This window comes from Myotis daubentonii, chromosome 9 (genome assembly GCF_963259705.1).
Source record: "Myotis daubentonii chromosome 9, mMyoDau2.1, whole genome shotgun sequence".
In the NCBI taxonomy this organism is placed as follows: domain Eukaryota; kingdom Metazoa; phylum Chordata; class Mammalia; order Chiroptera; family Vespertilionidae; genus Myotis; species Myotis daubentonii.
In genome coordinates this window covers 68216391-68229764 of record NC_081848.1, presented here as the reverse complement: position 1 = coordinate 68229764, position 13374 = coordinate 68216391, and the positions used below count along the sequence as shown (strand labels likewise).

The following is a 13374-nucleotide window of genomic DNA, read 5'->3' as shown; positions in this document are numbered from 1 at the left end:
ACAACTCCTATGAATTGTGAGTACTTATTTTCCATTACCAATGCAGCTATAGCGTCATTACTGTGTTGAAGTTATTTAATTATATGCAATGAACTTCAAGAAGCCCTGAAGATGGAATGCCTTTAGGCAGCTAGTCTCTTATATTAATATATCTTAAAGTTTAGAATTTAATTTTTTTTCATTTTTCTTTTATTTGAAAATATGAAGATTCCTTGAGGCAGCTCTGATACTGATGCTAAGTTATGCTCCAGTTCACCTCTGGGCTGACAGCTCAGGAAACCTGAAATTCCTCTACTCTGAACTCATTCAGGCCTCCTCAAACCAAATTATTTACCAATTTCAAAGCATATTTCATTCAGCTTATGGTGTTTGCTGGTTTCTATCTGCCTTTTCTGAGTTATCTCTTATTTTCTCTTTTCTACACTTTTATTCTCCTCCTGATGATTGAGTACAGATTGGCTTGCCCAGAAGCACAAATCTCCTAGAATAATCTTCTGCCCTTCACAAATAGCCTGCAAATATAGACACTGAAACAGAGCACACTTAAAATAATTCTGCCAAAAAGAACTTGCACACATTACAAGTATAATTGGCTCTGGATCACATTTGAAAGGCTCAGCAAGTGATTTATTTTCCTCAATGAGAATAAATGCCTTATATTCCACACTGACTTAGATAACCAAGAACTAGCAATATGAACAAAATAACTGGTTTGATTAATTAACTACTTTAATAATCAAATAACCTTTAACACATACTAATTCATCTGATTAATATAAAGATGGCCAACCAGCAAAAGTGTTAGCATGCCTTTTAGGATAAAAGTGTCAATGAGAAGAATTCAGAAATGCATACATCTGGAAAGAGTAGGATGTGATTTTTCCAAGATGACTGAGCAAAATCAAATAGTATTTCCAGGTTTTTAGCATAGACTTATTTCTACTATACCATGACTCTGCCTAAAATCTCTATTTTGGCCTTCTGAATTGAGCTATGGCTAGAAATAATAAATTATAAATAATTTGGTAAACAAAAATGTCGATGTAGTAGCCATTGACATTTTTTTTGAATTATCCATTTTTTCCCTCCAAAAACCTAGGTTGTAATAAATGTCAATTGTGTGTGTGTGTGTATGTGTGTGTGTGTGTGTGTGTGTGTGGCGAGTGTGTTCTCAAAAAAACAACAACATTGCTTTCATTATACTTTTTTGGTTGGGAATAATTTAATACTTATATTGAATGTTGCTCTTTTATGAGTTTTAAAATTCAGTGTAATAAAATGAAGATTAATAAACACTCATGATGTGCCTGGTTCTTTCACTACTGTGAAAAGTAAAGTAACTCAGAAAGGCAGTTATCTAAATGTCAGCCTATAATTTTATGCTTCCACATTAGGCATTACTTTATGAAAGTACATAAGTAAAGTTATTAGAGATGAGATTGTTTTCATGGTAGATCTCAGAATGTCAAGAAGCATTCATGGAAACAGGACGTGAAATATGATGTCAAAAAATTCAGTCTTTGTGAGAGATGTTCTGAAGAAAGCAGCTTTCCTATTGTTCAGTAGATCATCTCACTGATAGGCCCATGCACATTTGCCTGCCAGTTAGAATTCTGAATTCTCATCATTGTAGTTGAAGCAAGAAATGAAATGTAGTTGAAGGGAAAATGAATAGAGTAATTGTGGGAGGAGACTCCAAACTCTGATTTTCTAAAGAGTTACCCTGTGTGAGGCCCCGTGGAACAAAAATTGTTGAATAAGGCATTCCATTTTTTGACATAAAGCTTGTGATCCTCTTAAATTCATTATTGGCCCTTTTCTTTGCAGCCTCTGACACCTGAGGTCCACATCTTCAGAAGAACACATGGGAAGTAGGAACAATGTGACGGAGTTTATTCTCCTGGGGCTCACACAAAGCCCTGAGGGGCAAAAAGTTCTATTTATTGTATTCTTACTCATCTACATTGTGACAGTAGTGGGCAATCTGCTTGTCATGGTGACCATCATGTCCAGCCCATCGCTGGGTTCCCCCATGTACTTTTTCTTGGCTTACTTATCATTTATAGATACTGTCTATTCTACTGCCATTGCTCCCAAAATGATTGTAGACTTGCTCTATGAGAAAAAAACTATTTCCTTCCAGGCTTGTATGACTCAAGTCTTTGTAGATCATTTCTTTGCTGGTGCTGAAGTCATTCTTCTGGTGGTGATGGCCTATGACCGATATGTAGCCATATGTAAACCTTTTCATTATTTGATCATCATGAATCGGCGGGTATGTGTGCTCATGCTGTTGATGGCCTGGACTGGAGGCTTTCTGCACTCGTTGGTTCAATTTCTCTTTATTTATCAGCTCCCTTTCTGTGGCCCCAATGTCATTGACAACTTTGCGTGTGATATGTATCCTTTATTGAAACTTGCTTGCACCAATACCTACCTCGTTGGACTTTCTATGATAGGTAACGGAGGAGCAATCTGTACTGTCACCTTCTTCCTCCTCTTAATTTCCTATGGGGTCATATTACACTCCCTTAAGACACATGGTTTGGAAGGAAAACGCAAAGCCTTCTACACCTGTGCGTCCCATATAACCGTGGTCATTTTATTCTTTGTCCCTTGTATCTTCCTGTATGCAAGGCCCAATTCTACCTTTCCCATTGATAAATTCATGACTGTGGTTTTAACTTTCATAACTCCCCTGTTGAACCCCATAATCTATACCCTGAGAAATGCAGAAATGCAAAATGCCATGAGGAAAGTTTGCAGTAACTATGTGGCCTTAGTTGAAAGTAGACTGTGTCCCTCATACAGAACATGATGTTTATTCTTTCACAGAATCAAGGAATAATTTCATTATCAGTGATTACATTTAAAAAAATTATTTCCTTTGAGTTATTCAGCCTAATTTTCTGAAATAGTCATATATATTAATCTTTATCTAAGTGGAATATATTATAGCCCTTAAGAGAGCAAGAGAACTGCATAAGAGAATTAATCCCTTATGTAGATAATCATACTGTGTTAAGATTCTTTAGTGGACTACATTTTTTTGTTTTGTTTTGCTTTATTTCAGGTTCTTGTTTGTGGAGTATGGTAGCTCCATGCTATGTAGAAATGTGGCCTCTTAAAACCTGGACCCTTTTAGTCCAGGAGAGTAAAATTTGAAAATTAAAAGTTCAGACAGTTAAAGAATTGCTAATATAACAGTAAAAATAAATGTCTTGGCCAAGTTTAATTACTTTAAAATTTCAGAGCATGCTAGTGAAAAAAGTCAGACAGAAAAAGTTTAGAACCATATATGATTCTACTCATATGTGGGATATAAAACTGAAAGCAACAAATGAACAAACAAAAAACAAACAAACAAAAACCTCATAGATACAGATAACAGCATGGTGGTAACCATATTGAGCAGGAGGAAGAGGGGTGGGGGAGATTAAAGGCTAAAGAGGACTCATGGTGATGAGAGAAGGTATGACTTCGGATGGTGGGTACACAAATGCAATATTCAGATGATTATATTACAGAAATGTGCACTTGAAACCTATATAATTGTATTAACCAATGTCATCCCAATAAATTTAATTAAAAATTTAAGTATGCATGCATAGCTGAGGATAAATCTATAGAAATGAACTTTGTTAATTTCACACTATGTTGGTAGCATATGGGGGATTTTGTATATTATGATCACATTTTGGACTGAAAAATAAAATTGTTGAACCCCATTCAGTAACTCTAGATAAATTATGCTCCCCCAGAGGTTGAAATGCAGATTTAAGTCCCTTGTATCACAGTGAGCCCCAGCGTCTGTCTACATTAAATTAACTCTCTGGGTGCACTTTAAAAAAGTACAATAAATGTTAAACATTTTGGGAATAGATTGTTTCATTTTACATAATGAATGCATTTCTGATTTTCTGTAAACATTATGGTTATTGGTAGAAGTTGTGGCTTCTGGCATCACATTTGAGAGCTATCAAACCTAAAGGAGTTCTCTCTCTCCAAGAGTGGAGATGATCTTACTTGATAAAACATAGAAAGTAATTGGAGCCTCATTGCTTCCAAATTCTTAATCTCTTTACACAGAAATAGTCTCTTGCTTCCAACAGTGATAGGAAACTCAGGTGGTTCTTTCAAGATTAGGCATTGAGAATACTAATCTCTGTGTTCATTTTATCTTCCATGAAACATGTTGAAGTGCCTAAATCAGCATGCCAGTACCAAGGACATGGTGCAGTGCTATGCCATCCTGGCGTCTGCATTTGGTTATGTGGCCTCTTTACATACTTTGAGTGCATCTCTCTGACATTGTTAAAGTCTTCTCTCTTTTTCCTTAGAATGTTGGTTGTTCATATCATCCACAAGGAGGTCTTTGAGAGCAGGCCCATGTCGCTGCATCCTCCTTTGTAGAACCCATTCCAGCCCCTCCCACAAACTAGGGGTTTAAGAAAAGGTTATTGAGCCCAGCCTCTGTGGCTTAGTAGTTGAGCGTCAACCTATGAACCAGGAAGTCATGGTTCGATTCCTGGTCAGGGCATATGCCCAGGTTGCAGGCTCAATTCCCAGTGTGGGGCATACGGGAGGCAGCCTATCAATGATTCTCTCTCCCTTCATTATTGATGTTTCTCCTTCTCTCCCTTCATCTCTAAAATCAATAAAATATGTTTTTTTAAAAAATAAATGGTTATTGAATTAGCAGGGAAATCAATGAAGGTTTGGACATAAACCAAATAAATCAGTGGATGAATGACAAATAAAGGGTTCTGATAAATAAGAGTAATTTTTATAAAAGGAGCAAGTGGATTTTACCTGGTTGTGATAACACTACAACTATACCTTATTTGATACCTTCTTTATTAATTCTCCAAAATGTTTAGATGATATCAATGCAAGGGCAAGCCAGAGACCAAAGCAACCATGTTTGCAAGAGAGAAAACATTGGGTTAAAAATCATTGGGTTGCCTTATTTCATCTATGGTGATACACATTAAAGGTGAATGCTACCAAAGTTCTCAAAGGTCACTTAAGTTATGTGAAATAATTGGGTTGTTGGCAAGATCTGCTAATGATGGCGAAATACCCAGGAGGTCCAATTAGCCATCACTAAAAACGTCACAGAATTTGCCTACAGACAGGATGTGTGGCGGCACTCCTATGAGGCTCAAGAGGAAGGTCTTCTCCAGAGGTCATTATTAAGTCAACAGAGACACTTACTGTAGCTGAGCTAGTTGGCATTGTTAAGCTTACCAGTACATCTTTCCTTCTTTCTTGGTGAACTAGCAGCTACCTGACGCCCTGGCCACAGAGCTATGCCAGACAAGTTCGTAGGTGAGATTTTGCTTCCCTGCCCGAAAATCACATAATTATAGAATTTCAGATTTAAATGGATCTTAGAAATCATATACTCACCCCCATCCTCACCAAATATGAGGTTTAAATATATTTTTCAGCATGTCAGGCATCAGGAAAGGTACAAGTAAGTACAATATGACCAATTTAGAACTAAAAATATTTTTTAAAAATTTGATATATATTTAAGTTAGTTAGAATCACACTATATATTCAAAATTTCACCCAAAATTTTCCCCACTTAATGTTACAACCTAGGAATTTTCCTATGATATTGCACAATTAAAAAAATCTCTTAAAAACTAATCATTACTCAAAGAGATATACTATATTTTTCTTATTCTTTCTCTAATGTTGGACATCCTATGCAGTTTCTAATTTTCCATAGCTCTTAATAATTGTATTGAACATATTTGTACCCAATGATTTTTCTCTTTAAAATACTTTCCTTTAGGGTTTATTCATAGAGAAAACATTGTAAGAGTAAATAAAAAGAGACAGAGTAATTTCTATTTCTTCATAGTTATTTCTAAATCACTTTTATTAATTATATCTATTTTTACTATGTGCACTATACTCTTTTCTCATCTGTTGGGGAGCCCACCCCAGAATAAGGGAATTCAATGAGGCTACTGTGCTTTGTTTCACATATGTGTAAGATTTTCATTTTGGGCAGTTAAAAAATAAGCTTCTTTTTCCATTTCCCTTTTAAAAGGAAAGGAATATCTCTATCTCCATCTCTATCTCTATCTCTATCTCTATCTCTATCTCTATCTCTATCTCTCTCTAATTTCTATCTCTATCTCTATTTTCAGAGCACATTTTATTATATTTATATTTTCTACTTTATTTCTTTTGGGAAATTTATGTTCCCAAATCTCCTCTTTCAGTTAGTAATGGAATATCTTCCTGTAACCAGGGATGAGGGGTGAGGGTGTTATGGGAGGATGGGAGAAGAAAGCATGACAATGCATGTGGCAGAAGCTTACAGGAGGAGGGAGAATCATTCATATAATGAGTGGCTATTCTGCTGCTGTTTGGTGGTGAAATGTTGGGAGGGGTTACCGATGGCATGTGACAGGGGCACTTTTTATGACTTTGTGTGAACAAACGAATATACATTAATACGTAAAAGTATTGTCTAATAAATATTTGTTGAATGAGTAAAAGTGTATTAGGTACTTACAGTAAATAATAGATTTTATATGCTTGTGAGTGTATATATATATAATACTTTGTCTTAGCCAGCAGAATATTTCTATTCTTTGCATTAAATTTGTTTTTTAAATGTTTTATTGCTTAAAGTATTATAAAGAGTAGTACATATGTCTCTTGCCCCCCCCCCTGTCCTTCCCCCGGCCTCCCCTACCCCCCAGTGTCTTATGCCCATTGGTTATGCTTATATGCATGCATACAAGTCCTTTGGTTGATCTCTTCCCTCCCGCCCCGACCCTCCCCAGTCTTCCTGTTATAGTTTGATAGTCTGTTTGATGCTGCTCTGCCTCTGTATCTATTTTTGTTCATCAGTTTATAATGGTCTTTATTATCCATAAATGAGTGAGATCATGTGGTATTTTTCTTTCATTGACTGGCTTATTTCACTTAGCATAATGCTCTCCAGTTCCATCCATGCTGTGGCAAATGGTAAGAATTCCTTTTTTTTTTTTTTTTTACAGCAGCGTAGTATTCCATTGTGTAGATATACCACAGTTTTCTAATCCATTCATCTGTTGATGGGCATTTAGGCTGTTTCCAAATCTTAGCTATGGTGAATTGTGCTGCTATGAACATAGGGGTGCATATATCCTTTCTGATTGGTGTTTCTTGGGATATCTGTTTTATTTTTTTTATTTTGAAAATAAGGGCTTCCTTTGATGATAGATCCTCATATATTGAACACCCATCAAAGGGTTGTTGTTTTTTTTCCAAGTATACTGAAGCCACAAATTTACTGAATGTGACTATGTTAAAATTGTATATAAACAGAGTTTTAAAGGATAAAAATTTAATTAGCAAACACTATAATTGTCTTGAAGGTAAAATGACCCAGGGATATACTCCTTTCCAGAGGCATTTAATATTTTCATACTTTATAAAATGAGCCAGAAACTGATAAGCTGGACTGCATCTTTCTTTAAAAAGCTTATTTATGTTTCTCATAAAGTAGAGAGCAATGATAAACAGAGCAGGAGAATGGGAGCCCTTAAATTCCTAGGTTTCTGTGCTGGGGGAGCACGCATATTCTTACACATGGAGAAGAAAGAAGGTGGCAATTTACCAAGGATCTGTTCATCATCCAATAGGTATCATTCCAGGCAGAAATTATGCCAGCCACTATACAGGCACAATGAGGAAACACACCTGAATAGCATATGTATAATGGTAGGTACCAGGGAGGGTGTATCTTCCAGCCACTTATACATTCTACCTTCCTGTTTGTGATAGATGCTTATTGACCCTGTTTTTCCCCCCAATAGTTAGAACTTTAGGTTCAAATATAAATTCTAAAAGTGAAAATAATTCTTTACTTATGTGCAGCACTTTACAGCTTGTGAAATACATCTGAGAATTACAATTTGTAAGTTCACAGACATAGAGGAAGACTGAGAAGCACGGGGCATTGAACTGACTTAGCAAAATCATAGAATTGGAACTAGAGGAGAATCCAGATCACATATATAGAGCCCACTATTTTCTCAGTAAATTACACACCCAATGTTGCCCTATAGTTATTTTTTAGGTGACAGGTACTAGGTGTCTGAAGAGAGAAAGCATTATGGAGGAAGTGAGAAAGAATTGAAACAATTAGTAGGGTGAGGGGTACCAAAGGCATGCTCCACCATAACAGTAACTACCCTATTTCTGTACTATGAAGATTAATAGGCATCATTCTTTATCTCTTCGTAGGTAATTTATGAATGGATCACCTTATACATACCAACAATGTGACTGAATTTATTCTCTTGGGACTCACGCAGAATCCACACTTGCAGAAAATACTCATCATTGTCTTTTTGTTCATTTTCCTATTTACCGTGCTGGCCAATCTGCTCATTGTTATTACCATCTCCCTCAGCCCTACACTTTCAGCTCCCATGTACTTCTTTCTCACTTACTTGTCCTTCATAGATGCCTCCTACACCTCTGTCACCACCCCCAAAATGATCATCGATCTGCTCTATCAGAGGAGAACCATCTCCTTGGGTAGCTGCCTGACTCAGCTCTTTGTGGAACACTTATTGGGAGGATCAGAGATCATCCTCCTTATTGTCATGGCCTATGACCGCTATGTGGCCATCTGCAAGCCCCTTCACTACATGACCATCATGCGGCAGGGGCTCTGCCGCCTCCTGGTGATGGTGGCATGGATCGGGGGGATCCTGCATGCCACTGTGCAGATTCTTTTCATGGTCAACTTGCCCTTCTGTGGTCCCAACGTCATTGACCACTTCATGTGCGATCTCTTTCCACTGCTGAAACTTGCCTGCAGCGACACCTATAGGCTGGGAATGGTAGTGGCCGCCAACAGTGGGGCCATGTGCTTGCTTATTTTTTCCATGCTGCTCATCTCCTACATAGTCATCCTGTGCTCCCTGAAATCCCACGGCTCTGAAGGACGGCGCAAAGCCCTCTCTACATGTGTCTCCCACTTTACCGTAGTTGTACTCTTTTTTGTGCCTTGCATATTTACCTACATGCGCCCGGTGGTCACCTACCCTGTGGACAAGTTGGTGACTGTGTTTTTTGCAATCCTCACTCCCATGTTTAATCCTATCATTTACACAGTGAGAAACACAGAGGTGAAAAATGCCATGAAGAGTTTGTTGAAGAGGAGAGTAACTTAGGCTGTTCAAATGTCAAGAACATGATGATGTATATAAACAGGGAGGCTTTTATCTATTGTAAATTGTGAAAGAAAATTAACAAATTTTGCAGACCATTGATAGAAAAAAAGGGGGGTATTCTTTTTTGCTTTTGGTAGATACATAGTGCCAAAAAAGGGAAAAAGTCAGCAGTGATTCTCTCACTCATCAACTGTCCTCTTCCCCATATATGCCATCTAAGAAGCTAAGCAAAAATAAAAGAAGTCTTGCCCTGGCACTGAAGGATCACCACTTCTATTCCTGGTTAAGGGCATGTACCTGGGTTGCAGGTTCAATCCCTGGCCCTAGTTGGGGCACTTGCAGGAGGCAACCAATCGATGTATCTCTGTCAGATTGATGTTTCTCCCTCTTTCTCTCCCTTTCCTTTCTTCCTAAAAAAATCAATGGAAAAAAATATCCTCAGTTGAGGATTAACAACAATAAAAATGAATAAATGAATAAATGAATAAATGAATTAATAAAAGAAGTCCTGAGATCAAAGTCCTATGGAAAAGCCAATTTCATTCAAGTAACACATGTATGAAGACTTTGAAAAATAACAGTGAGATTCTGGATAAAAATACTCTAGAATCATCAATTTAGGGATTTATCACTGTTCTTTCCATTTCATATCCTGGATCTATGTACATGAGCATTGAGGCCTCAGTAAAGTACATTAAAAGTTATCGAAAGCACCTAGCAAAAAGCCTAGACAATATTAGTTGACCATACATTTCTTGGTTTACTTCTGGGCTCTCTGTTCTGTTTCATTAATCTATATGTCTGTTTTTTTGCCAGTACCAAGCTGTTTTGATTACAATGGCCTTGTAGTATAGTTTCATATCAGATATTGTGACACATCTAACTTTGTTCTTCTTTCTCAAGATTGCTGAGGCTATTTGGGTCTTCTTTTGTTTCATATAAATTTTTGGAATATTTGTTCTAGTTCTGTGAAATATGTCATTGGTACTTTAATAGGAATTGTGTTGAATCTATAGATAACTTTTGGTAGTATGGGCATTTTAATTATGTCAGTTCTTCCAATCTATGAACATGGTATATGCTTCTACTTATTTGTATCTTCCTCAATTGCTTTTTTCAATGTCTTATAGTTTTCCAAATATAGGTCTTTTATCTCCTTGGTTAAATTTATTCCTCGGTCCCTTATTTTTTGTTGTTGTTGTTGGCAACAGTAAATGGGATTGCTTTCTTAATTTCTTTTTCTGATAGTTCATTATTGGTGTATAATTTTGACTTTTAACTCAGTGAAAGTATTAAGTGAGGGGAGTGAGCTAACTATTGCTCAAGGCCAACTATGAGGCAAACATATTTTCACTCTCTTAATGAAGAAACAACTTTTATTAGATAGGTCTTTATTTTATACAGAAAAAAAGTGAGCCTCAATAAAGCTAAGCAATAAAGTCATTCTTTTAGACTCTTCCTCCTCTATTCTTCCCACTAAACAATAGTCCTTGCTAGTATGATGTGAAAATATCAACACTCAGTAAGTGATCACTGGCCACATTTTGAAGATTGTTCTTGAGACTGCCTCTCCTTATTTTGGGGGCCACGTTCTTCCTTTCAGCTCTCCCTTGACCTCCGCTTCCTAGGTCACTTGCACTGTCTTAATTCTTCTCATGTCAGGGAAAAGTCATCTGGTGATCTCATTTCCATAGATGTATTTCTCTTGATGGGCCTCATAAAATGTGGGATGCAATGAGCTCAAGAAAAGAAATTCAAATGATTGAATTTTAAAGAAGGTGACATGTAAGTGAGAGAGATGTTTTGAGAAAAAAAATAAGCAACTTGATCATTGAGAAGACTGGTACTTCTTGGGCATGATTGAGGTTAATACCTTGAAGAGCTCAATGTTATAGGACTTTTCCCACTGTTATCCCATAGTGTTAATATTGATTAGCACTATAGTGTTAATTTTGTATTAGTAAATACTTATTACTTACAAAATGGCTCCATGATCAATTAAGTTTAAGAAATTTTGACTTATTTCCTTTACTGAAAAATACTCTTTATTGCCTATAATGTGCCAGGGAGTTCTGGGAGCTGGGTACACAATAGCAAATAATACAAACAAGGGTTGTATTTTGTCTGGAGCTTAGATCCAGTGAGGAATAGATGGGTAATAAACAAATCAATGGAAAATATGATTTTGTTAGCAATGAGTATTATGAAAAATTTTTTTATTAATTGGGTGATACAGAAGAGAAGAATAGGATATAGATTTGTGTAGTTTAGAGCACAGATAGAATTTTAATTAGGTCTAAGTTTAAGAAACCAAATTATCTCCCTTTTAAAAAATAAGTAGGTTATTCTAACACATACATTTGAAATGGCGACATTATCTCCCCCAAGTAGATAAAAATGGTTGCTTGGAGAATGAAAATATCTTATTATTTTTTAATCCTTACTCGAGGATGTGTGTTTTTTTAATGAGAGAGAGAGAGAGAGAGAGAGAGAGAGAGAGAGAGAGAGAGAGAGAAGGGAGAAACATTGATTGGTTGCCTTCCATAGTGCCCTGAGCGGGGATCAAACCTGCAACCTAGGTGTGTTCCCTGACTGGGAATCAACCTGCAACCTTTTAGTGTATGGGAACAGGCTCATGATGGAATGCAGAAGGAATGGCGGGCGGGGGGTTGGCGGGGGGCGGGGGGAACAGTTTGGTTAGAATGAGTGTCTGTTCCCTCCAGGCCAGTCTGGGGCTCAGACCCTTTAGACTCATTGTAATTTGCTGCTGCCAACAGAAGTAAAAAGCCGGTGATGTGTCAATGTGCAGTGTGACATTATTCAAGACTGATGCTAGCCTCAAGTCTGCCTAGCCTTGGAGCCTCAGAGGCAAACCTCAGGTCCTCAAGACCTGAGTCTAGCTCCAAAGATCCCAACAAAGCCCTAAAGAGCCCAAGCTAGTCCCCAAGGACTGAGCCTAATTCCGAAGAGCCAAGCCTAACCAGAAGGGCTGGAACAGTTCCGAAGGGTGGAGCCTGGTCCAGAAGAGCCAAACCTAGTCCTAAAGATGGAGCCTCGCCCAGAAGAGCCCAGCCTACTCTCCAATAGCCCAGCCAACCCTGAAGAGCAGAGACTAGTCCCAATAGCCGAGCCTGGCCCTAAGAGTCGAGCCTACCACTAAGAGCCGAACCTAATCCCAAAGAGAGAGCCCAGTCCCGAAGGGCTGACCTGGTTCTGAAGGGCCCAGCCTCGCCCCGAAATGCTGGGCCTCGTCCCAAAGGTCTGAGCCTAGACCTGAAGAGTGGAGTCTAACCCTAAAAGTATATGAATTTCAAATTGATATCAAAGTGTGTATAAAGGGATGGCAAGGGCTGGGCCAATGATACGGCTATTTATGAAAGATTTACATTAATTTACAATTTTTAGTATAAAAGTTTATGTTAGCTTGTTGGTTACACCTATGAAAATTAGTTATACTGGAGATAATAAAATTATCCTCCAAGCCCATATCCCTTTAAAAAAAACCTGTTTTAATAAAGGAAAATATGGTGGTGTGGGTTCTAACCTTGATTTTTAATGTTGACTCATAATCATATCAAGATACATATTGAAAATAACTCTATTTTCATATATTCTTTTCTAGATTTTAAAATTGTATTAAAATGTTTTGCAAATAAGCAGCATTATTATAATTTTTTCTCATTTAATATATTATAAATGTGTTTTACCAACTATGTCCTATTATTTATAGTACTTTATTCACAGCATCTTAATTTGTAGTAGTCTGATTTACATAAACATCTTCCTATTATTGAACGTGGTAGATATTTCTAAATTTTTACTATCATAAAATATGTGCATCATCTTCCATTATGAAATGACAATACCTCATTTCACCTTTAGAATAATTTTTTAGTGCTGGGTTCTAGAAAAAGGAGTAGAGATATGTTTCCAATCCTGAAAATATCTGCTAAAATATTTCCAAAAGGATTACATGAAATAGTTTAATTGCAATTTTAGAAGTAATATAATTTTAAAAAGCATGATTTTAAAACATTTTATCCTTATTATGGATTCAAGTTTCCAGTTCTTTGTGTATGTGTAGACACTGTTTAAAAATAATGCTACTATTAATATTTCACATCGTCCTTTTGAATTATATGTTGGAAAGCACACTCGTAATTGTTTGATGTGACTC

At 36.9% G+C, this 13374-nt stretch overlaps 2 protein-coding genes across 2 annotated transcripts; both read left to right on the top strand.

Annotated features, from left to right (window-relative positions):
- Window positions 1-1801: 1801 nt before the first annotated feature.
- LOC132241952 (olfactory receptor 4A15-like) lies at window positions 1802-2818 on the top strand. The gene has a single exon (XM_059710902.1). It carries the CDS (start codon window positions 1865-1867, stop codon window positions 2816-2818), a length of 954 nt encoding a protein of 317 aa, XP_059566885.1. The 5' UTR covers window positions 1802-1864.
- A 5452-nt stretch (window positions 2819-8270) lies between these two features.
- LOC132242311 (olfactory receptor 4C3D-like) lies at window positions 8271-9197 on the top strand. Its single transcript, XM_059711211.1, has one exon. The coding sequence runs from the start codon at window positions 8271-8273 to the stop codon at window positions 9195-9197; it is 927 nt and encodes a 308-aa protein (XP_059567194.1).
- The last annotated feature ends 4177 nt before the right edge of the window (window positions 9198-13374 follow it).